The 23,911-nt window shown below is 43.9% G+C and overlaps 1 protein-coding gene across 12 annotated transcripts in view; it reads right to left on the bottom strand.

Annotated features, from left to right (window-relative positions):
• The window catches only part of CPEB1 (cytoplasmic polyadenylation element binding protein 1), a 55,477-nt gene that overhangs the window by 19,410 nt on the left and 12,156 nt on the right, over positions 1-23,911 (bottom strand). For all 12 annotated transcript variants that reach the window (XM_081170037.1, XM_081170040.1, XM_081170030.1 and 9 more), the window contains 3 exons: positions 3,871-4,085; positions 951-1,197; positions 744-857 (listed from right to left, as the gene is read on the bottom strand). In XM_081170037.1, coding sequence (XP_081026163.1) covers positions 744-857; positions 951-1,197; positions 3,871-4,085 — 576 coding nt within the window. The remainder of the gene's footprint in view (positions 1-743; positions 858-950; positions 1,198-3,870; positions 4,086-23,911) is intronic.

The following is a 23,911-nucleotide window of genomic DNA, read 5'->3' on the forward strand; positions in this document are numbered from 1 at the left end:
ACTGTGGAAACCCCTTAATCTTGCTCTGGAACATTAATAACCACCTTCAGACCAGGAATGGGAAACCTGTCTCTCTCTCCAGACATTGCTAACCGCAGTTCCCATCATGGCCGCTGCAATGGGAGTTTTAGTTCAGCAACATGAACTAAATGCATGTGCTTTTCGTCCGAGACTCTTCTGCGTCCCCCCCATTCCAGAGAGGTTCAGAGGGTGGCAACAAGACAATGGGCCTTTTCTGCGGTGGCTCAACGATTGTGGAATTCTCTCCTCAGAAAGGCTTGCCTGGTGCCATCAGTGCATGTCTTTAGATACTAGGCAAAAACATTCCTCTTTTCCGAGGCCTATGGCTATTAAATAACCTACGGTTTGTGAAAGTGTGGGGAAGTGGACTGTTGTTGTAATTATTATTTTGTTATTATAATTATTATCTTACTATTTGTCTATCTGCCGTTAGGTTTTTCAATATGTTTTTATCATTGATGTTCTGCAAAGTGTTTTTAATGTTGTACACCACCCTAAAATCTTCTGATAGAGGGCAGTATATAAACTGAATTAACAACAACAAGAACATCTGGAGAGCAGCAGGTCAGCCAGCCCTGCTTTAGAGAAACCGGAGGGACAGTCTCTACAGTGTGAAGGTCACAACAAGACAGTTATAATCACACCTTAATGAAGTGGGGTGGGGAAAAGAGCTAGAGAAAGCCAGACCCTTCACTCCACAACCTGCCTTAGCAGTTACTTGCCTTCTGTGATATCCCAGGGGACTCCTCCTAAGAACACCTTGCAGGAGTAGATTGGATTCTTGTAGTTTCGGGGCGGAAGCTGCCCACTCCATGTGCAGGTTGCCTCGTTCACAGCTGAAGACAAGAACCAAAAGAGAGAGAAGCTTCGTCTAAGAGCACAGCATTCATCTTGCACCCAACTCTCCACCGTGCCAATCTCTGACTCACCTGCTGCCTGCTTGTGAAGCCGGGCTTCCCTTTCGATACTGAACGGGTCGTCCACGGAGTCTTGGATGCCCCAGGAAGGCCAGGTAGATGCTCCAGACCACTGCTTGGGGATGCTGGTTGGGGTGGAAGTGACTGAAGCAAGAGTGGCTTGATCTTGATCCAGGTGGGATCCTGCTCCACTTAAGGAATCCCTGGCAATGCCACCAAGAGGCAGGAATGACATCGGTGGGGAGATCCGGAGATTCGACTGCAAGAGAAATGTGTTAAGAAACACAGTTTGAAGGAGCCAAGTATGTATAATTTCAATGCAGCGGTTAATCTAAAGCACCCTAAGATCCCTCATCTCTCTCTATGATCCCACCTTAGCCAATGGTAGGAAAGCTACAATTATGAATTCAGGATACTTAACAAAAGCAAGGGGATTGGGGTGGTGGAACCATTTCAAACTATGAAATGATCTAGTATCTTTTTATCATGGACTCCTCATATATTTTCTCAGCTTAATATAATGAAAGAGTAAGGAATGTCTCGAAAGGCAGGTGGGGGAGTCTGTTTGAGTCTTCAAGGTAAAGTATTAAATTACCAGAAGATTATCCACAAGGAAAGTACTAAATGACCCTAATGGATGAGCCAACTGTGCGATTTAAGACAATCTAATGGGTTGAATGCTAGAAAATTTCTGCTTTTGTCTACGGCATGCTTCTAGTCGTTTTGGAAGTCTCTGTGCAAAGCACAGTAAAAAAAGATGCTTCAAAACCCAGAAGCAAGGTTGCAACATTGATTTCCTTCCAAGCTTTTTCTCCCCATCCTTACCCAAACTGCTATGCATCTAGTCTTTCTTTCAGAGTCAAAATGAATATCATGTGATTTTAGAAAATATGGCTTTTAGCTGATATTGCACGCTTGTATTTTACCTTGTTAAGTGAAGTCACTCTAAGACTTCTTTGTATAAAGTGACAAGCAAATGCTGCTAATCATAAATAATAATAATGGGCAAGAATTCCAAATCCACGTTACCATGGCAGGCATAATTAACTGTATTTTGGCAGCTGCCACATTCATTAAATTATATGCAGCTTGTATCTACACGCAACAAGAATAGGCTCATTAAATGCAAGCTTCTAGAGCTACATATATGGCTGGCTAAGGCCCTGCACATGAAACAAACAACGTTCATGTTAACACCGACAGCTTATTGCCATGTCTCTTCTCAGACCTATGGCAAAAGTGGCAGTGCTTGGTATTAGGCTAGTATACCTGTTTTACAAAGCCCTGGACAACTTGGGTCCAGGACACCTTAAGGGCTGCCCTCTGAGCCCTTATCTCCCAGACTGATCACTGAGATTTGGGAGGCAATCCTTGCTTTGGAATTCCATGCATCTCTTGGAGACTTCTTTATGTCGGACAGAGCTGTGGTTATTTAAAATTTTCTTGCATAACTGGTCGTTTTGATGATTCTCTTGTGTTACTTTTGACGGTTTCTGTGTTGTTGTAAAGTGCCCTGATGTTTTGTGAGAGGGTGGCTTATAAATACTTTTATCAACTACATACAATTAATAAGGTAAAGGTAAAGGGACCCCTGACCATTAGGTCCAGTCGTGGCCAACTCTGGGGTTGCGGCGCTCATCTCGCTTTATTGGCCGAGGGAGCCAGTGTACAGCTTCCGGGTCATGTGGCCAGCAAGACTAAGCCACTTTTGGCGAACCAGAGCAGCACACGGAAACGCCGTTTACCTTCCCGCTGGAGCGGTACCTATTTATCTACTTGCACTCTTGACATGCTTTTGAACTGCTAGGTTGGCAGGAGCAGGGACCGAGCAACAGGTCACCCCATCACAGGGATTCAAACCGCCGACCTTCTGATCAGCAAGTCCTAGGCTCTGTGGTTTAACCCACAGCACCACCCGCGTCTTCAGCACAGAATTCTACAACTCTCTGCAGAGTTAAGAAAGCTTCGTTTCTAGCTTCAGGAAAGGCTTCAGATGAAGGCAGTGACAACCAACAGCTCAGAAGCCTGTGTGTAAAGAGGAGGGTAAGCTTAACAGCAAGTCAACAGGAGGGATATTCTTCTGCATCCAGCTCAGTCTCTGTACTCCTACTAACCCGCTAAATGATGTCTTTCCTCATCCTTACTCTATTCCCTAACGAAAAGCAATTTGATGAGTTCTGTCACCAGAAGTCCATCCAAAGATGCGCTGCATTTCACAACCTGTTTATTTTGCAGCAGTTACAGAATACAGTCGTACCTTGGTCGTCAAACGCCTTAGTTGCTGAACAAATTGGCTCCCAGACTATCAAAACCTGGAAGTGAGGGTTTCAAACAGTTTTTTTGGGAAGCCAAACATCCAATGTGGCTTCTGATTGGCTGCAGGAGCTTCCTGAAGCCAATCAGAAGCCACACTTTGCTTTTTTTGGAAGTCAAATGGACTTCCCGAACAGATCTGTTTGACTTCCAAGGTACAACTGTCCATCCTGCCCCCCCGCCCAATTTTCAGATCCTCTATTCCTTCTTAAAGCTATTTTGCCCTAACCAACAAATTTAGTGTAGAAAAAAATATCCCTTCCGATTTTGTAATGAGCAGGAAACCAAGTGTTGTGGTGTATCTTGCACAAGACCAACAGATCAATGATCAGTAGACCCAGCGGAATGTGCAACGCTTATTTAAATTGTAGAATCCGAAGCAGGACTCTGATGCTGGTGCCATTTGGCTTGTAAAAAGCTATAGTTTGGGAAACCAGAATAGCTTAAATCCACCCATCCAGCTGCTTGAGTATTCTCCCATTTCCTAGCGGCTGGATGGGGAGTCCGCAGCCAGACCATGTTCTCCGAAGTGCCATCAAATCAATTCAGAATTTCAGAGTACCCACCTGCCCTGCCACAACCTCCCCACCGAAAGGATGCAACCTCCCCAGCAACTTACAAGAAAGTCTGAGAGATGGTCAGAACCAGAGCTGAATCCACTGGTGTCAGAGTCTGAGGGGCTGCTGGAGCGTGAATACAGGAACGAACGGGCGTTGTCCAGGCGGGAACCCCTCAAAGGGTTCGGAAGGCTATCAGTCAGCTCAGAGCCAATGGGATCCATTGTCAGGAAATTCACAGGGGGCTTCCCCAGGGGATTGCTAAACACACTAAGAACTGCAAAAGAGACAAAGTGATGCTTTATGTACTCTTCAGCCCTGGTACCCTCTGCTCCCCTTCAACCAGATGGTACTTGTTTGCTCTCAAAAAGAAAAGAAAAAATCAATTTGGGGGAAAAGACCTCCTTGAGGATTATAAATCACCATCCATTGCTGTGTCGGGGAACTAAAGGACTGCCCACAAAGATCTGTGCTAATTGCTCCAATGCAGATGCCCACCTATACCAAGCACACTGGCACCAATACTGAGTGAAAATAAATATATGGTGACCTGTCCAAGCTTTCATTTGCTGCCCCACGACTCCTGCTGTTCCACCAACTACTGCATGCAGGACCCTTTGCACACAAGGGGAATGGTGCGGCCTCATGGCCACATGAACATCTCAGGCAAGGACATCAGGAGATGGATGCACTGGTCCCATGAACGTGTTTTGCTCTCAAGAAGCACAACATGCCAGACAAAGCTGCAAGCAGAGGCAACGTGCAAGTTATGCATGATCTCGAATACTTCAGTGATATGAGACCTGCCAAATCTAATTGTCAAGGCTGCCTCGTTCTTTTCATCTCACTGTGCACACAGACTACATTAAACCATGTGTTCTGCTTACACTAGGGCCTGTAAGCAGAGCCACTGTCATCAACAATGCTTTCAGCTCAAAGCAGTTTACACAAAGGGCATTATCCATGACAGTGGCTCTGCTTGTTGTGTGCTCCCCTCGCAGATAAACCTCGCCCAGTCCCCTCCAACACACCACTGGACTCTCTATAGTTGCACACAAGCAAATGGGCAAATCACCAGACACAGAGAGATTGTGTTGCTTTGAGAAGCAGAAGCAAGAGCTCTGCCAAGATGTTGGCATTTTCCTTGCCTACATCTTGACTGGGCTTCTATGTTTGTATTTTCAAGTAGAATAGCTAGAGAGGCTTTACTTGCAGTAAAGAGTAAGAAAAGAGCCTGTGCTATGCTAAGCTGGTAAGTAGGCACCTGGGCACGTTTGCGGAGATAGGAGAATTGTACCTTACCTTTTTTAAAAGAAAAGTTGCCGGCCCTCATGATTTCAAGTATGCACTTGAACACATGCAGAATCCTTTGTTGTTGTAATATTCAGCAAGTGGAGCTCTGAGCCCTTTATGAGTACACTCCTTACTCCTTCACCCCAGGTAAGAAGAGTTTGGATTTGATATCCCGCCTTTCACTCCCCTTCAGGAGTCTCAAAGTGACTAACAATCTCCTTTCCCTTCCTCCCCCACAACAAACACTCTGAGGTGAGTGAGACTGAGAGACTTCAAAGAAGTGTGACTGGCCCAAGGTCACCCAGCAGCTGCATGTGGAGGAGCGGAGACGCGAACCCGGTTACCCAGATTACGTGACTACCGCTCTTAACCACTACACCACACTGGCTCCACACTAAGGTAAATCACCTTAGCAAGGATGCTCATCTATTAGCACTCAAGTTTTAGGAAACTTAAAATGGGAAAATGCCAACATGTATTAACTATAAATTGCCTAAAATAGAAGAGTCTTGGGGTCTCCTAATTAATTAGTTCACATTCTTTTCTAGTTCAGACGTCTTATCTGTCCCTGTGTAAACAAAGTCTCTACACAGTCTTCTGTAAATACATTTTTATCCATGTTATCTATCATCTTTATGTCCAGCTTAACACTGCAGAGGCAGCACTGGATTATTGTGCTGGCAGCTGTTTCTCACTCGCAACAGATGGAAGACTATGCTGGCTGGGGGGCTGCTTACACAACTCATGAGTAGGCTCACTGCAGAACGTATAACAGGTAAAGTCAACCCGCTAGCATTCTATTTGCATGATTTATTATGGGTTCCAATCTTGAAGTATGGGTATCAAATGTGGATTTCCTTAACATGGAAATCTCAGCAAGAATTGAGCTCAACCAGGTGATTCCTGGCTTTTACAGTAACTTAAGGCAAACCTGATAGGAGAGAGACCTGCAAAGATAAGCTGTGCACTGGTGCCTGTGGTTCTTGCTTTGATGAGTCTTAAGGGACAGTTACCGTGCAACTGGGTATCAAATGAGTATTTATATCTGGATGCCAATGCAACACGTTTTACCTCTGTGTTAGGCTCCCTGCCCTGCTGAACAGCTTGTCTGAACATAAGAAAGCCAAGAGCTTCATATTCTAATGCCTTCTTTTCCATCATACCAGCACTGGACATTCTTGTCCAAGCAATCTGATGGTGGGAACAGCAAGACAAAAGGTCTCAGTGGTTAGAGCATCTGCCTGGAATGAAGAAGGCCTCAGGTTCAATTTCCAGGGACAGCTGGGAAGGACTCCTGCCTGAAGCTCTGGACAGCTGCTGCCAGACAGTGTAGAAAATACTGAGCTAGATGCAGCAATGATCTGATTCAGCATAATGTGGTTTCCTATAATGCGAAGGTGGTTTGGAGGGAAGCTGACGCTATCTCAGAGAACCATCTTGTTCGGGATGCTTATTGCTCCTATGAAAATTAACTGGCGTCTCCTCACCAATGTTGGCTTCACAGCCAAAGAAACCCTGCCTGAATTTAATTTGTCCCATTTTTAGAACAGATTCAGGTAAGGTGGTATTCAATTTTAACAGAATGTGACGACAGAGACACTGTCTAGGAGACAAGAAGCAGTACAATGCTCCTATTTGTTGTAATTACTTTTATACTGCCCTTCAATTATATTCTAGGGTCGCTTACAAAAAAGAAGTGTAAAATCCATATAAGCTGTAAGCCACAAAATCATGAAGTAGCTAAGAACAGTAAGGAGGATTAAAATTACATCGGAAAAGATTGGGAATGTAATTGTTCAAAGGTCCTTTTACCTGAAGGGCAATGGGTGTCAGTGGGAGGCAAACATTTCTGGAGAAAGCATTCCACAACTGGTGCCTCCTCTTGGGTACCTATCTACCTGCCTCACCTCAGGTGGAAGCTTACTCACACCATCTTTGGTTTAAGCATTAAGCAAACACCAACTGAATGCTTCTTTAACTACAGAGGGCCAGATACTAACACCACCCACACACAAAGCAGATTCTCAGAACTCTACAGCAACAGCAATATTCTGCCTCAGAAGCTTCAGAGCTCGGTGTTCCAGGCTTCATGGTGGGCCTGCAATCCTGCCAATTTCTAGATACAAGGGTTCTAAAGCAAGGTGGCCTCCTATCTGAAAAAAGCATTTCAATATTATAACAACAAGGGTTTTGTGGTGGTGGGGAAACCAAGGCCCTCCTAATTCTGCAAGTTGGTTCCAAAAATTGGCCAGCCAGAATGTCAAAAGGAGCTTCCAAGCACCTTGGACAGAAGGGGCAGGAACGCTGTCACTCAGCCAGAATCTAGAGATACCGAGTATCGTATTCTGGTTGTGAGAGATTGCACACAGGGTCAATCTCCGTTCTGCTATGATAGCCTGGATGGCTATATTCACGGAGAGGTTACACCACCTGAACAATCACTTCCTGACTCCGGCCAGTCTATGTGGACATCATGAACTCCCTGTTGAGACAGACAGGAGGTACACTTCCACCCACAGCAGCAGCAGGGAGGCCTCCTCCTGTAGCACTCACAGAGCAAATGTCTCCTGGTGTTTGATATGTGTTTTTGCTGTCCAAATCAGGACATATCTCTGCTTCAACAGATCCACAAAGACCAGAAGACCTTTGAAGACGACTCTCGACTCCCAACTAGTTGTGTGGATTTGTATGTTCTATTGCCCTTGCAGAAAGCTGGAGTGGCATGTTTCCTACCAACTAGGGATGGGCAATATCTGGTTTTCAACACTGTGAAACAAATTGTATGCTTTTTAAAATTCTATTGTTATCCAACCCTGCCAAGATATCTGGTAGATTTGCCAAATGTTGAAATGAGCACAGCTTTCACACAGGCAAGACTAAATGATCTTCCGTTAGCAGATTGGATGGGACGACACAAAGGAGTTCCTAAGAAGGACAGAGTTTGCAGCTGCAATTCTGTGTCATAACTCATGTACTCCTTGAATGAGCTTTTTATGATGACCTTAGAAACAAATTATATCCACCCATTGTTAAGATCGCAGACGGGAAGGACGTCTCTTGCAAAGCCCTTTTTTGTTGTTGTCTGATGTAGAGAGGTATATAACCTTTAGAACATCCAAACTGCTTACCGAGGCTTTACAAATTCACGTCATAAAACTGAAAAGGGGGAAGGGAAAATGATTTACCCTATAATGGTTGGGGAGTAGAAATGTAAACTACTATTAGCAGTATTCTTGTTATCCTTGTTTTTATTTGTTTAATGGCTGCTTGCAAACACATTAAATCGAACTGAACTGAACACTGTGATATATCACCAGGTAAACATTGCAATATACTGATATATCACAAGGTCTGAAATAAGGAGGAAGGAAAAAATAAGGTGGGAAGGGAAAAGCAGAGAAAAGTGTCTATTCCTGCATGTGGACTTCAAACCAGTTTGGGACAGAACATTACCCAGCCCTAGCTAAGAGCAATGTTCTCCTACAGAACCTTATTTGAATCTTTTGGTATTGGTGGCAATCGCTCTTTAAATACACACACACACACACACACACACACACACACACACACACACTGCCCAGTTGTCCAATCACTGAATAAGAGGTGTGCATTTTAGTTTATTGCCGATTTTAGTTTTTTAAAAATTGTTCTATCTTTTTAGCTTATCTGCTTTTGAGGGTTTAAAAAAGAGAAAACAACCAATAAATTACAAAATAATACTAACAATTCCTGCCTCAACATCCTCCAACATGCCCCAAAAGGACCAGGAACCATTAACCCAGCTCTTCTATTGGAAGCAGTGAAGACTGGGAACGGGTAGGAAGATTCCCTTCCTTTCCTGATGTTCACAGTAAACACCTTCTTGTTTTAACCCTGCCTTCTAGAAGATGAGTTAACCACATATCCTGCAAGGCTCCATTCCTCAGCTGACCAAGAAATTACCTCCTTTATTCCCATTGCAGCTAATAATTTTGAAAGCCTCTATCATGCCCTTTCTTCAGTTATTTATTTTCCTAGTCTAACAAGTCCCAAATGCATCTCAGTGTTAAGGTGTACCAATCCCTTGATGACTTTTCAGCTGCCATTTTCTATATGTTTTCAAGCTCCATCTCCTTTGAGATGGTGCTGTTAGAACTTTTGCACAATATTTTCAATGTAGCTGCACCCAAGGATTTGGGATAGCACTAATAAGCTTATAGTTTTGTTCATATTTTTCCTACTAATTCCTTAACGCTAGATTTGCCCTTTTCACAGCCAACAGTACATTGAGACAAACTTTTCCGTTTGCTCTCCACAAAACTCAAGTTCCCTTTTCTGAGTAACTACTTCAAAATCAGAACCCCACCAGCATTTACTGTATGGGCCCGAATATAAGCTGCACCTGCAAATAAGCCGCACCTTTAAAATTCAGCAGATTGGGGGAGGCTTGGGAGCCCCGGACGGGACGGGCATCATTGCCCCACACTCCCAGGCTGCTGGGGGGGGGGAGGGAGGAGCCGTGTTGCTTTGCCAGCGCCCCCCCCCCCAATTGCCCCGCACTGCTTCCAGGGGGAGGGGAGAGTTGCACCGCTTTGCGGGTAAGGTCGCAAATATAAGCCGCACTTGACTTTTTACAATTGGATTTTTTTTGGGGGGGTGGCTTATATTCAGGCAATTATGGTATATATGATTTTTGGTTTTGCATGTGCTCACACCAGTTCTGCAATTCCATTGCCTACTTGCCCAGGTTCTGGAGCTCTTCAATCTGTAGTTTCACTATATTGAATAGTCTGTAGTAGTCAAGTTGGCAAATTACATTAGGGTTCACCTTACTCCTGGCTATTTATAAGTAGATTACACACCACTGCTCCAAATAAATTATTTCTTATTCTTTTTCCCTAATGGGAGAGATCCATTGTTTTATTTCCCCTAATTCAGAAGAAAGTATGCTTATTTATTTCTAACTTTTATTTCCTATTTCCAGTTGGTATCTGCATTGCATCTGAATTGGTTTTATATATGCATTAGTGTTGTTTTAAATATATAAATAAAACATATAAAACAGTTTTTAAAATTGGGTTTTAATATATGCAGGTTTAAAAAACCATTGCTTTAGAATTGTTTAAAAATGATGCAAGCGGACTTGAGAGCTTAATGGACTGAAAGGTGACATGCAACTGTTAAAAAATAGTGTATTTTAAAGCATCTGGGGACCTACACTCCTGTGAAACTTCCACATATAAGAGCCAATTAGCAAATATTCACTATGGGGCAGACGCAAGGACAGAGAAGGAACATGTTTCTCCATTCAAGTAAATGGGAGAGGAAATACACAATTTGCATGGAACCCCAGTACAGGACTGAATTAAAGCTTCTCCCAAAGACATGTTAAGACTTTCTCAACTGGATCCTTTTATCATTTAGCAACAAACATGGCCAAATGGAATGGAAGAAAGGAAACTGGCTGGAGCCAGTGGCACAGCTTAATCAATGTAATGCTTTAATGGCAAAGACCTGACAGCTCAATCTTAGTGAGACAACGTTCTGCCTCTTATTGCCAGCCTGAGAACAAAACTATGTGAAGCAGACAGCACTCTCAAGAGTGTACCACACAAGCTAGTGACAACTGACTACAATGGGACCCAAACGACTGATAAAGGAAGATACAATTTACTGAGATGGCTGTGTCTTGGTATGTTTATGTGCTTGCCACATACAGCACAACACACAATGACAATTTTTCAAACTTCAGTCCCCTAGACAGTGGCCTAGAAAAGTTAATATTCATGAAGTGGTACCTTGGTTCTCAAACTTAATCCGTTCCGGAAGTCCATTCCAAAACCAAGGTGCACTTTTCCATAGAAAGTAATGCAAAATGGATGAATCTGTTCCAGACTTTTAAAAACAACCCCCTAAAACAGCAGTTTAACGTGAATTTTACTATCTAACAAGACTACTGATGCATAAAATGAAACCAATAAACAATGTACTGTAGTCACACAATCAATCAATCAATCAATCAATCAGTAGCTGAACTGGGTGCTACACAGTTACAAAAACACAAAATAAATAGGAAAAACAGACAGACCTCAGCGTAACACTGAAAACAGAAATGTGGCACTCAAATCAGAAGTGTAACACTCAAAACGGAGCACGTTCGGCTTTCGAAAAAGGTTCACAAACTGAACACTTCTGGGCTTGCAGTGTTTGGGTTCCAAGTTGTTTGAGTACCAAGGCGTTGAGAACCAAGGTAGCACTGTACCTAGGAGGACTGATGCATTTAAGGTTCAGAAGCAACACCAAAGAACTCAGCAAGGAGTCAGAGACTGAACTGCACATGATTTTGTGAATGCTATCTGCAAAATAAGCTTGAAGAGAAACACAAAGGAATGGTCAAATACAGAGTCTCTGGCGGAAGGAGAGAGAGGGCTGCCTTAGGTGGTCTTAATCCAGCACAGCTCACTCCAGAATGGCATCGCCAAAGGAGAATTAAGCAAATCTTCCTGTACTGTAATTCTGTTGCTCTGTCCAAGAACTGCCACTCCCAAGCTGGCAATAGCCCAAGCATCATCACTTGTGACTCAGCTGTTCTATTAAGCACTGGAGAGACCCTCTCTATGGAATAATCTGGTGGAACTTTTTCTTTTCTATACCAGATCAATAAGCACAGAGAAGGACAATCTTCCCTCTTTCTAGGAGTAAATCAACTCCACGGATTCAGAGGCCAGGCAGAATACTGGCTCTCTATCCCGTCAAAGAAGACAGCATACGATTAGAAAGTCTCACAGCTGTTAACACTTGTATTTCCACGCCTCTCATAAGAGCATCTAGCAAAAATATGCAAGAATACTTCTGAGCAAGGAAATAAAATTAAAACGGAGGAGCAGTTCCATGGGACCCATTGTAAAAGCAGCTAGGGCTGTATAAAAATTGCAGAGGTGAAATCACAACAAAGGTAATTATTTCTCTCAATTTAGATTGAAGCTGTTTGCGCAGGGAAACGCACCAAAATGCAGTATTCCATAGGAAACGATGAGATAGATACAGAACAGATATGGATTGTGGCTAATGTCAGAGCAGAAGCAGGAGCACACTGGTCGCAGAGGAAACAGGAATGTGTACACAGCCCAAGGGTGAATAAAAAAAGACTACCCAAGCCTTACATAGGTGGGGTGGGAAGCTTAGGAAATGCAGACATGGGAAAATATTTTATACCAACACCCCCATCCTCTGTAAAATGGTCTCTGCAGAAATAAGCCCCACAGACTTCAAATGGGGCTTACTCCAGAGCAAGAGTTGGAGCCTTAAGCCTACTGCGCAATGGCTGCTTGGATGCTCACTTTAGCATAATACTAAAGCTGAGAAGATTATAATGGCACAAGGATGACGTGCAAATTTGTGAAGCATTCCGTTAAAAAAAAAAGTTGCTTGGGAACTTTGGGGCCTTCTTGGTGGTGGCACCCCAATTAAGGGACTCCCTCCTTGCAAAGAGATCTGGAGGTTATCTGCATGCATTTTGGACACCAGCTGAAAGCAGTTCTGCGTGCAGCTGGATGCTAAACATTAATGCTGAGGCTTTGCTGTTTTAGTACTACAGAAAGCCTCCCGGTGGTTTAAAAGGGTTGATTATGTATTGCAGGCTGTGTTTGTTGTTTCGCTTCAAGTTCTGCACCGAGCTCTGGGATTGCCTGTGGCAATGAAGAACAGCCAACAAAATAATTTTAAACAAATGTCTACACGGAGCTCCCTTGTCACAGGGAACAATGTGCTGTATTGACCAAATCCAATGCCCTTTTAAATGTGTTGTGGGAGAGGGATTATTGGTTTGTTGTTCTTATTTTTACTATGAATTTGGGGTTTTTTAATATTCTAACTTTATGTTGTGAACCGCCCTGGATCTGCAGGTGAAGGATGGTATACAATTTTAAAAAATAAATAATAATAGTAATAACAATAACAATAATAAAGGTAAAGGGACCCCTGACTGTTAGGTTCAGTCGCGGACGACTCTGGGGTTGTGGCGCTCATCTCACTTTACTGGCCGAGGGAGCTGGCGTACAGCTTCCGGGTCATGTGGCCAGCATGAATAAGCCCCTTCTGGCGAACCAGAGCAGCGCACGGAAACGCCGTTTACCTTCCCGCCGGAGCGGTACCTATTTATCTACTTGCACTTTGATGTGCTTTTGAACTGCTAGGTTGGCAGGAGCAGGGACCGAGCAACGGGAGCTCACCCCATCACGGGGATTCGAACCGCCGACCTTCTGATCAGCAAGTCCTAGGCTCAGCGGTTTAGACCACAGCGCCACCTGCGTCCCTAACAACAACAACAACAACAATAATACTTTCCCTTCATTCAACGCTTTTACAAGCAAAAAGCAAATTCAATAGCTACTAACCACAACGACTAGATTCTGCATCCACTGTCAAGAGGTGTTGTGTTCCTGAATGCCAGCTGTTGTGTTCATCTCCAGCTTGCAGGTTTTCCACAGGCATCTGGTTGGTCACTGTGAGGATAGGATGCTTGAATAGATGGGCCTCTGGCCTGATCCAGGAGGCTGTTGTTATATTCTTAACTAGGAAGAGCGACTTGGAATGTGCAGATGTACACATCTGTACAAATCCAGCAACATGTGGGGAGGAAACTGAATGGGAAGTCAGAGAGAAGAACTCCTAGTTCATACCGCATGAGGCTACGATGGGCCTTCCAGGCTGTTGTGGGGGCTTTCCTCACCAGGTGTATTCCACAACATGGATCACATCCACAGCACACATTTGAAGCACTTGTAATAATTTTAACAGCCATGGCTTACCCCAAAGAACAACAGGAACTGTAGTTTAAGGATGCTGGGACCTGTAGCTCAGAGGTGTCTCCTAACAACTCTCAGCACCCTTAAGCTACAGTTCCCAGGATTATTTTGGGGAGGGCAGAGCCATGACTGTTGAAGTGTCGTAGGAGCGCTTTAAATGTATGGCGCAGATCCAGCCACATTCCCGACACAAATAATAGTGCATTAGTGGTGAATTTATACTGGACTGTTTCCAGATCTTACTTTATTGGTTGTTCTCTAAAACTGCCACAGGGGCATAACAAAAGCAGTCCCGAAATTCTGCAAACAATTGTGGTATGGAAAGTTATGGGATTTCAGCATCAAGTTACACAATATGCCCCGACTGGAAGTGAAGCAGTTGTTAAAAGGTAAAGGATCCCTGACAGTTAGGTCCAGTCGCAGATGACTCTGGGGTTGCGGCGCTCGTCTCGCTTTACAGGCGAGGGAGCCGGTGTTTGTCTGCGGTCAGTTTTTTTCAGGTCATCCGGTGCAATGGAACACCGAAACCAGAGCAGCGCACAGAAACGCTGTTTACCTTCCTGCCGGAGCAGTACCTATTTATCTACTTCCACTTTTTGGCGTGCTTTCGAACTGCTAGGTTGGCAAGACCGAGCAACGGGAGCTCACTCTGCTGCAGGGATTCGAACCGCCGACCTTCTGATTGGCAAGGCTAAGAGGCTCAGTGGTTTAGACCACAGAGCAACCCGGGTCCCTTCGAAGCAATTGTTACCACCCCAGAAACTTTTCCAGATACAAACGGTACTGAAAACAAGATAAAAATTATGACCACCTCAGTAGCATCATGAGCACAAATAATCATGAATGCAGAGTAAACAGGGATTATCTGAAGGGGCTCTGAATGTTTTTATCCTCTCCTTCATTACACATGACTACTACTAAAAGTACTATCATTACAACATTCCATATGGAGTGTTAAGAGACAGGACTAACTGTATTGGCAACCCTAGAGAAGTTAACTGTACACAGCCATTCGCGCTCCACACCAACATTTCATATCTTAGGCCAGGAAATCCCTATTTAGCACCAAGTTAGTACCAGTAAATTCAAAGGCAGCTTGGACAACACACTCCAAGTTTCAAACACAGTATTCCGAGTTTTATGTACAATCTAAACTTTCTATTGTAAGCAGCATTACTGATATGGGGGAAAAGGGCACATCTCTATACTGAGCCACAATAAATCCATCCTGTGAAAAATATTCTGCCTACTGCTGAAAAAACAAAGAAAATTCCGCAAATGCTAATTGCACGCTGCTAATATATCTTGCAAATTAAGACTAGGAACTTGCTTTTTGACTGAATTATGCTCTGCCTGAAAATCAGATCTTGAATGAATTGCACATTAGCAGGTTTAATTACAAGGGTAAGCACACCATTCTTCCATATCACAGAAGCCAAATTGCATTCAAGGATACAGGCAGCAGATTTAAGGGGAGGAAATCTTCATGACCTGATGCTATGTACCAACAGCATGAAGTTGTTGATTTTTTGAAAAAAGGACTTGAGGTTTTAGGTACAAGAAAGCAAGTTAGCTAAAGTTGAAAGCAGGCTCAGCTTTACCATAAAGCTATTCTTGAATCCAGCCTTAGGGTTCAAGTTCCCATTGGACAAAAGTAATTAAGGCATTGGTTGTACTTGTAGGAAGTGGCAGAATGGTAGGGTGGGGGTTGTATCACTTTAAAAAAATAAATCCTGATAATAAAAAAGAAAGCACAGAAAACGACAAGTGTTTCCCTGCTATATTAAACTTTGTTTTTGCCACGAGTTAACATGGAGGGGCGTTCAAAACTAGACTCCCCAGAAGTGGAACAGTCCATTCAGCTACGTATCTGGCAATAGTTTAGTTTGGCCATGATAAAACGATTCCCTATATTCTGCTTCAGTGTTGAAATACCAGAAAATAAGCAAAACATGACAAGCCTTTAGAGATAATGGATATACCCTGACTTGGGGTCAAGAACTATTCCTACCAGTTACATATTGCTTATAATTCCAATTTCCGATACAGCAACAGAGAAAGCAAACATCATATTCCAATCTAGCCTGCAAAAGGGAGCAGATGTTTGTCAAGACACAGCTAGACTGTGGTACCATTGACAATGCCTTATATGACCCTGTTTATATTTAGAGAAGAGAAAACCTGGGAGTGGGGAACAGGAAAAAATGGTGGGGCTTCCCCCCACTTACAAATTGGCAAATTTTAATATTACTAATATGAAATATTGTATTTTAGACTGATGAACAAAACGTTAAAGACAATATGTTCATATATTTAGTACCCCAGAATGGTTTCTAAAACTGAAAGACTATGTACGGTATCAGCTCATTACAATTCCTGTACACTGCAAACAAGGAAGTCTTGCATTGTACACTGAGAGCAGAATTCTCTCTCTTTTTTGATACACCAAAAGACAAAAGAGAAAAATAAAAATGAAAATAGAGTTAAACATAGTATTAATTACAAGATTATAAAGCAAAAAATGGTCTTTGGACTGTAGAACTGACCTCCCGTCTATTCCCTGTTTCAATAGGTTACTTGTTGCCAGTACACACTTTTATCATAGATTGACTAATTCTTAATTTATCTTAGATCTCACATCTTTCTTAAAGCTACTACTGAAATTATTCAAATGCTGCGACAGAGTTTAAACTGCTGTAATTATTTTGCAAATAAACTTTGAAGACCTCCCATTTTGAAACAAATCCCTGTTTTGGTTTGTTCTTTATTTTTGCTGATAGGCTAAAAGGAGAGAGGGAGCGCACAGAATTCTCAAATACAAGAGCAAGATGCACTCTGGCCTCTTGGGGGGCACTGTCGTTGTCACAAGAGAAGGATTTGATGCCTTCTTTGCTGTGGCCTCCCTTTTGCTGGCATAGTTAAGTAGACCTGTTTCTGACCTCTTGACTGGGCCTCAAAGGACTCGGGAGTGGAAAAAGTACAGAGAAACATAATACCACCCAAATTCATGCTGCTGCAAATTGTTTGGATCCATGTCAAAGGCAGAAATACAAGTGATGATAGCACATCCCTTGTATCCCTCCTGCAACATGGTGGCCAAGGCTTTTCCACAACACAACCTCCAACTCCTCTTGCTTCTTACTTATTTCAGATTCCTCCATCTTCTAAAGTGCGTGGGGGCAGGAATAATAATAATAATAATAATAATAATAATAATAATAATAATTATTATTATTATTTATATCCCGCCCTTCCCGGTTTAAAAACTGGGCTCAGGGCGGCTAACAGCAAATATAAAACACTGATTAAAATGCGACTTAAAAACAGCATAGAATACAACATAAAATGCAGCATCAATATCAATAAAATTCAGAAATTCAGGGCTCTTTTTTGGGGGGGGACGACCCAGTCAGTAGACATCGAACTATCACCAGAGCTAACTGGCCAAGTTGGTCCTACTAGGGCCAGCAAGGAGACCAGGGAAGAATTTAAATGTGGGGTCCCAGAAAGGGTCTCTTCATAGAAGAGTAAAGGGAAAAGAGAATAGGGAATAGAGGATCAGGCTAATTCGAATTGAAGGCCAGGCAGAATAGCTCTGTCTTACAGGCCCTGTGGAAGGAGATCAAGTCCTGCAGGGCCCTGGTCTTGTGCAACAGAGCATTCCACCAGGTCAGAGCCATCACTGAAAAAGCCCTGGCTCTGGTGGAGGATAGTCTGGCTTCCTTAGGGCCTGGGACCTTTAAGCTATTATTCATGGACCTTAGGGTCCTCTGCAGGACATACCAGGAGAAGCGGTCCCATAAGCATGAGGGTCCTAGGCCGCATAAGAAGGTCTATGTTTGGAACTACACTATTTGTTTTACTGTACCACTGATTGTTTCTGCTTTTATTGATTTTTCCCTGCTTCTCATAAACTGGCAAAACCAAAGAGATGCTGGGTTTATTATAGTTCAGCAACTTGTAGCTTCTGGATAAGGTGCAAGGATAATATGCTCACCTACAGCATATTACAGTAATCTAGTCACAAGGTTATCCTTACTTCCCTGTCCAGGAACAGTTGTAGTTGGTGCGCCAAGCAAAGCTGCTAATGAGCCACAAATGGTCACCAGGGCTTCTAGTGACAGCAATGGATTTGGGTCTGAGCCCACCAAACTGTCACCCAGGGCAGGTAAACAACCCAATTCCGAGACCTAGAAACCACCCATAAATAAAAATCATTTTAAAATGGTATGTGCTGCAGCAATCTAAAGGAGGTACCTCGCATTTCTAGTGATGCTGTTATGCTAAAGCATTGCAAGGCTGGAGTACTTCTTTCAACAAGATTCCCATTCACAACGACACTGAGAAATTGTATTACTCGTTATAGGCAGACCGTTTGCTATTTCTGGGTTTGAACCTCTTTCTCCCATTGTTGCTCCAACTGAAATTGTGCGTTTCTGTGACCTTTACACACGATGTGGCTGCAGACATTGCATTACCATGATGCAGAATGCAGGGAAATTGGAGAAGTTGTGGACGACTGTTGCCATACCAATAAGGTATCCTTCAGGTCAGAAATGAACGGCAAGTAGAATACAAGTTGCCAAATTAGGAAATATTCTTAGTATATTGGAGTAAGAGGGGATGGTGTCAGCATCCCTCTCCCAAAACTGGGCAGCCGGATCTTCTGTATACCCAGCTGCCCATTCCTATTCTGGCAGAATTTGTCTTATGCCAATGTCATAGAATCATAGAGTTGGAAGAGACCACAAGGGCCATCGAGTCCAACCCCCTGCCAAGCAGGAAACACCATCAGAGCACTCCTCTGCTATACATTTAAAGCACTCGTATACCTCTGGTACAGTCATGACTTCCCCCAAAGAATCCTGGGAACTGCCCAGAGCTGTTACAAGACCCTACAGTGCCCATGTTTCTTTGGGCGGGGGGGAACCATGACTGGTATGATACTACATTGAATGTAGTAGCTCTTACCTGAGCCAGACCATTTATCCCCCTAGGTCAGTATTATCTGCTAGTAACTTGGCAATGGCCTGGTAAAGTTATAGACAGGACTTCTTTCCCAACTCTAACTGGGTATGCCAGGGATTGAACCTAGGAAACTTCTACATGCAATGCATGTGCTCTACACCAGTGAGCTAAGGCTCCGGACAGTCGCCAGGGGCTGTGGCAGTTAACCCAACTGTTGGCTCAGTAACTTGCCTCCCTTTCCTACTGTGTTCTGGTTCATTGCTGCCTTTCTTCCTTGCTATCTTGTCTTAACTGCAATGCAAATGTCTGCAACCTCTTGAGGATCTGCTCTCAGACCACTTCAGTCAAACTCTGGAGGATTGGCTGGGCAAGATGCTTCATCTCCTATCAAACTTTCAACCATTCGCCAAGTCCTAGTGCTCCCTGCCCTAGCTCCCAAGAGGTGGTAGTACTTGACACTCTACAGCCATGGCCTCTCCACCACAACCAAGATGCCACAACTACATTAACTGCTTAAACCAGTGTTTCCCAAACTTGGGTCTCCAGCTGTTTTTGGACTACAACTCCCATCGGCCCTAGCTAGCAAGACCAATAGTCAGGGATGATGGGAACTGCAGTCCAAAAACAGCTAGAGACCAAAGTTAGGAAAACACTGATTTAAACCATAGGCTTCCAGCACAGTTCAGTACAGTTCTAGGACGTGGGTGGTGCTGTGGTCTAAACCACAGAGCCTAGGGCTTGCCGATCAGAAGGTCGGTGGTTCGAATCCCCATGATGGGGTGAGCTCCCGTTGCTCGGTCCCTGCTCCTGCCAACCTAGCAGTTTGAAAGCATGCTAGTGCAAGTTGATAAATAGGTACCGCTCCGGCGGGAAGGTAAACAGCGTTTCCGTGCGCTGCTCTGGTTTGCCAGAAGCGGCTTAGTCATGCTGGCCACATGACCCGGATGCTGTCTGCGGACAGTAAAGCGAGATGAGCCCACAACCCCAGAGTCGTCCACGACTGGACTTAACGGTCAGACGTCCCTTTACTATGTGCCATTCCATGCAACTAAATATACCAGAGAAAGGTGGTCACAAAGCCCAGCTGACAAATCTGCAACAGAGGAATCACTTTCTATACCTGGTGAAATAGAAGGCTACTTCAATGAAAGCAGCACCGCTGTAAGCAATGCATAATAAAGCTACAGATCACACAGCCTTTACCACTCTGGATGGTGAGAGCGAGTCACAGAGGAGCTGCCAGCCGATTTAAAGGAATCACAGCAGTAAGTACATGCTTGGATTCAGAACTCATCAGTAGTCAAACACTGGCACTTCAAGAGTGCAGATCAGCAATAGTATTTTTAGCATGATTGCGAACTTTTTGCACTTTCAGCCAGCTCCCTGTAGATTTGTACAGCTGAGTCATTATAGAAGCTTCTAAACTGCTCAGAACCAACAGAAAAGCCTGGTACTTGGCAGGGCTTGTCCCTCCCAACCTACAGGCTGAGGCCTTGAGACAAATCTGGGCAATGCTGCAGTCCTGGTGTCCAGCACTTCGCCAAGATGCCAGCTGCTGCACCAAGACATGGCGAAGGAAATTTGCCTGCTGGAAATCTGGCTCTCGACAAAGCATCCAGTCTTCGCTTACTAAAGCAGTCAACTGAAGGAGATTTCTTCCTTTGCTGAATGATGCACTTGGGAAGGCCATCTACATTGCTACTTGCTTTTTAAAAACCTGTCTGGAACCCTGGAGAACCAATGCCAGCCCATGCAGAGAATGCTAAACTGCGTGGACCAACAGTATGACTCAGTATAAAGTCGCTTCCTATGTTTCACAGTTTTAAATTTTGAACTCCTTCTCCAAAATAGGCTTTTCCATACATAGGCAAAATCAGCTCTCTTCTGCTGTTCCTCTGGCTCTGCAGAGTCATTGCAAAGCAGAAGAAACAGTAAGGGGCAAGGGAGGCTAGAACAGTGAACATGCAATGGCAGAGTTTTGCATGGGAACGCAGACACCCACTGCTGCTTCCCTGCTGTTCAGCCACTTCCAACACTTCTTTTTTGCTGAAGGTGGTGGTGGGGAGGCCACCCAGCTCAAGCACAATTCTGTGCTTGGATTGAGAATCAAAGTGGTATGTGATTCAGAGCTGACTTATGACCACGAGACGACAACACACCCATAGTTCAGTTTTTGCAGAGGAGTTAATGCAGCTGCATGCACCAAAAGGCACACAATATTGCCAACTTGGGCCTGCTGTCAGCCTTCCCACCAGAGTACCTGTCCCCTTTTGCTGAAAGATTCTCAAAATATCCAATGCCCTTCTTTATCCGTTAATGTTTTATTTTACAGAATCACAGAATTGTAGAGTTGGAAGGCACAACGAAGATCATCTAGTCCAACCCCATGCAGTGCAGGAATCTTTCACCCAACATAGGACTCGAACCCACAACACAGAGATTAAGAGTCTCATGCTTTACCAACTCTATGTAGATTTCATTTTTCCCCCCTTTTTATTATGGACTGTTTATGTAATTATTGCTTATTGTAGGATGAAATGTGGGGCTGTTTTAGAAAGATAAGTGCTTATACACACACAAAACACCCTGAATGTTATACAATCCCTGCCCTCTAGGTGGGTTAATAGATGTGTGGGTGTTGCCACTCGTCCTATTTCTAATATGACTTTTCTCACATTGGGTATGGTCTGAAAATCTCTTGCTATGCATATTGTCTGTTGAACCTTAGCTACAAATTCAGGTCCTACATTGACACTGGTTAACTTAATGGATTTATTTAACAGGTTATATACATAGCTTGTTGGTAGCACTCCTAACAGACCTATGCAGAACATCTTCTGGTCTTAGGGATGGGAGTAGAGAAGGAGTCACAAAGCTGGGCTGTACACTTCAGGGAACAATGAACAGTTAATTTACTGTGCCCACATGTACAACACATGATGCCCAGATTGAACTGGCGCTTGGGCCCATATGCAATGCTATTTCTGCCCTATGTCTCATAAATATGCTCTCAATGCCAATGGGATCGTTCTGCATTGCAAGAATGCCTCTAAATTGCACGCTCATAGTCAATGGAAACAGTTATCTAGGTTGGTGAAATCTTAACTTTTGTGGTCAGGGCAAACTGTGGGTATCAGAGCAGACTTCTGACACGGGCAGAATTTCAGCAAGTTTTGCATCACTGTAAAGATACTCAAGCGGGGTTTGCTTTGCTTGTCGGGGCTCCCATCCGAGGGAAGTTATTTTTGCAGCAGTATCTTACAGCTGGTTGCAGTGCAGTTAAGAAGTACTGTAGTCATATATTGCTGCAATACAATGGAGTCTAGTGCAGCAGGTCTACAGTACAGAAATAAGTTACGGAGCACGCTTTGTTCAGGTAGTTGCCTAGGCATGTCTGGTTAATGCTGGGCCTCTTTGAGGCCTTCTTGATCACATGCACACTGTCTGGAAATCCTTACTGATATATTACCCCTTCACACATTGCCTCCCTGACTTGTATTATATGCACTTTTAATGGGACATTGGGTACATCCAGCAGACCACTTCATTTCCTTAATCACCACAGTCCCCACCTCCCCCTGCAGAGATTGTCAAAGTGGCACACACAATTTTTACAGACGGCTACAGTTGAGCAAGTGCCAATACTGCCCCACCTTAAGATGTCTGCACCAAGCTCTTGCCCCAGCCCACTGCGGCCATTATTCTATTGCAATACAAGCAAGCCCATTAAAAGCACAATATATGCCCAGCAGAGTTAATGGCTGCATTTACAGGGCTCTTTGGGAATCAGTTTGGTAGGGCAGATGTCCTCTGAGCATCCAACATCTTCCACTAATGCAGCCCTGCATTAGTTTTCCTACAGAAACTAGTTGTATCAATGTAACACATCTGTTGCCAAAATGAGCACAGCCGAAAACGGTAACGGTGAAGGAACTAAAGTACTTCCCCGACAGGCAACTTTTGCAATCGAGACTAATAACATAAATGGGCCTTCTGCATGTGGTTTCAAGCCCACCCGTCCCACTTCCTGGGAACACCCACCTGTTCCCCACCCACTCCCATTACGTGAGCAGGAGAGGCATACAAGCCTTTCCTTAAGCCATTCTTGCTAGAAGTTTGCAGAACCGCTCAGAAGCTATTTAAGATGCTGATGCCAAAAGGATTTACAACAGCCTGACTGGACCAGCAAAAATACTGCCGAAACATCATACTGATTTGTCCTGCCACCCATCAAAGCCAGTGGTAATTTCCAAGGCTTTAACAGGATAAAAATACATTTTGGTTTCTTCTGCAAAAGCCAATACAATACACATTCTCAAAGAACTGTACTGAGTATCATTGTAAACTTTGAGAAGCCCAGCTGAGCAAAAGCAGAATAGTTTTCAGAGGGCAGTGACTAGACTGTTTTGGGTTTCTTTTACTTAGCTTGGCTTCTCAAAGTTTCATCTTCCTGACTCATCACAGGCTGGCAAATCACAGAAACTCTGCAGCAGGAGAGGACAACACTCAAAGAAACAGGTGCAAATGCTTGGCTCCCCCATGAAGGAAAGCTTCAAAAGGATAATGGAATGTGAGAGTCTAGTGCAATCACATCCAACCAGAGATACTATCCTAACCTGGTAGATACAGATCAGTAATCTCACAACAGGGATAGAGGCATTTCTCACAGGCCCTCGACCCAGGAAGAGCTAGCACCCACTGCCCAGAGTCAAGATTTGGGCATCTGCTAATGAGCCTGAATGAGGCTCCTTTCCTTTGTTTCTACACCCCCTGCAGGGGGCAGCTTCAATTGCTGTGGGAACTTCTGGTGGGTTGAAAAGCACAGTAAAAAACAACAATAGTCTAAATAAATACAATTAAACTCCTTGCCATCATTACCTACCCACATTGCACCAGCCTAAAATATTACAACAGCCCACGATTCGAAGCCACTTTGGGGAGCACAACTTAAGCCCTTCAACCAGCTGGCTTTACAGGAGCATCACAGAAAACACTACTACTGCCCCCGCCCAATATTTACCATTGCAATCTCAATGCAGTATCAGGTTTAGAAACT

Source organism: Podarcis bocagei (assembly GCF_964188305.1).
Source record: "Podarcis bocagei genome assembly, chromosome: 14".
NCBI classification, from domain to species: Eukaryota; Metazoa; Chordata; class Lepidosauria; order Squamata; family Lacertidae; genus Podarcis; species Podarcis bocagei.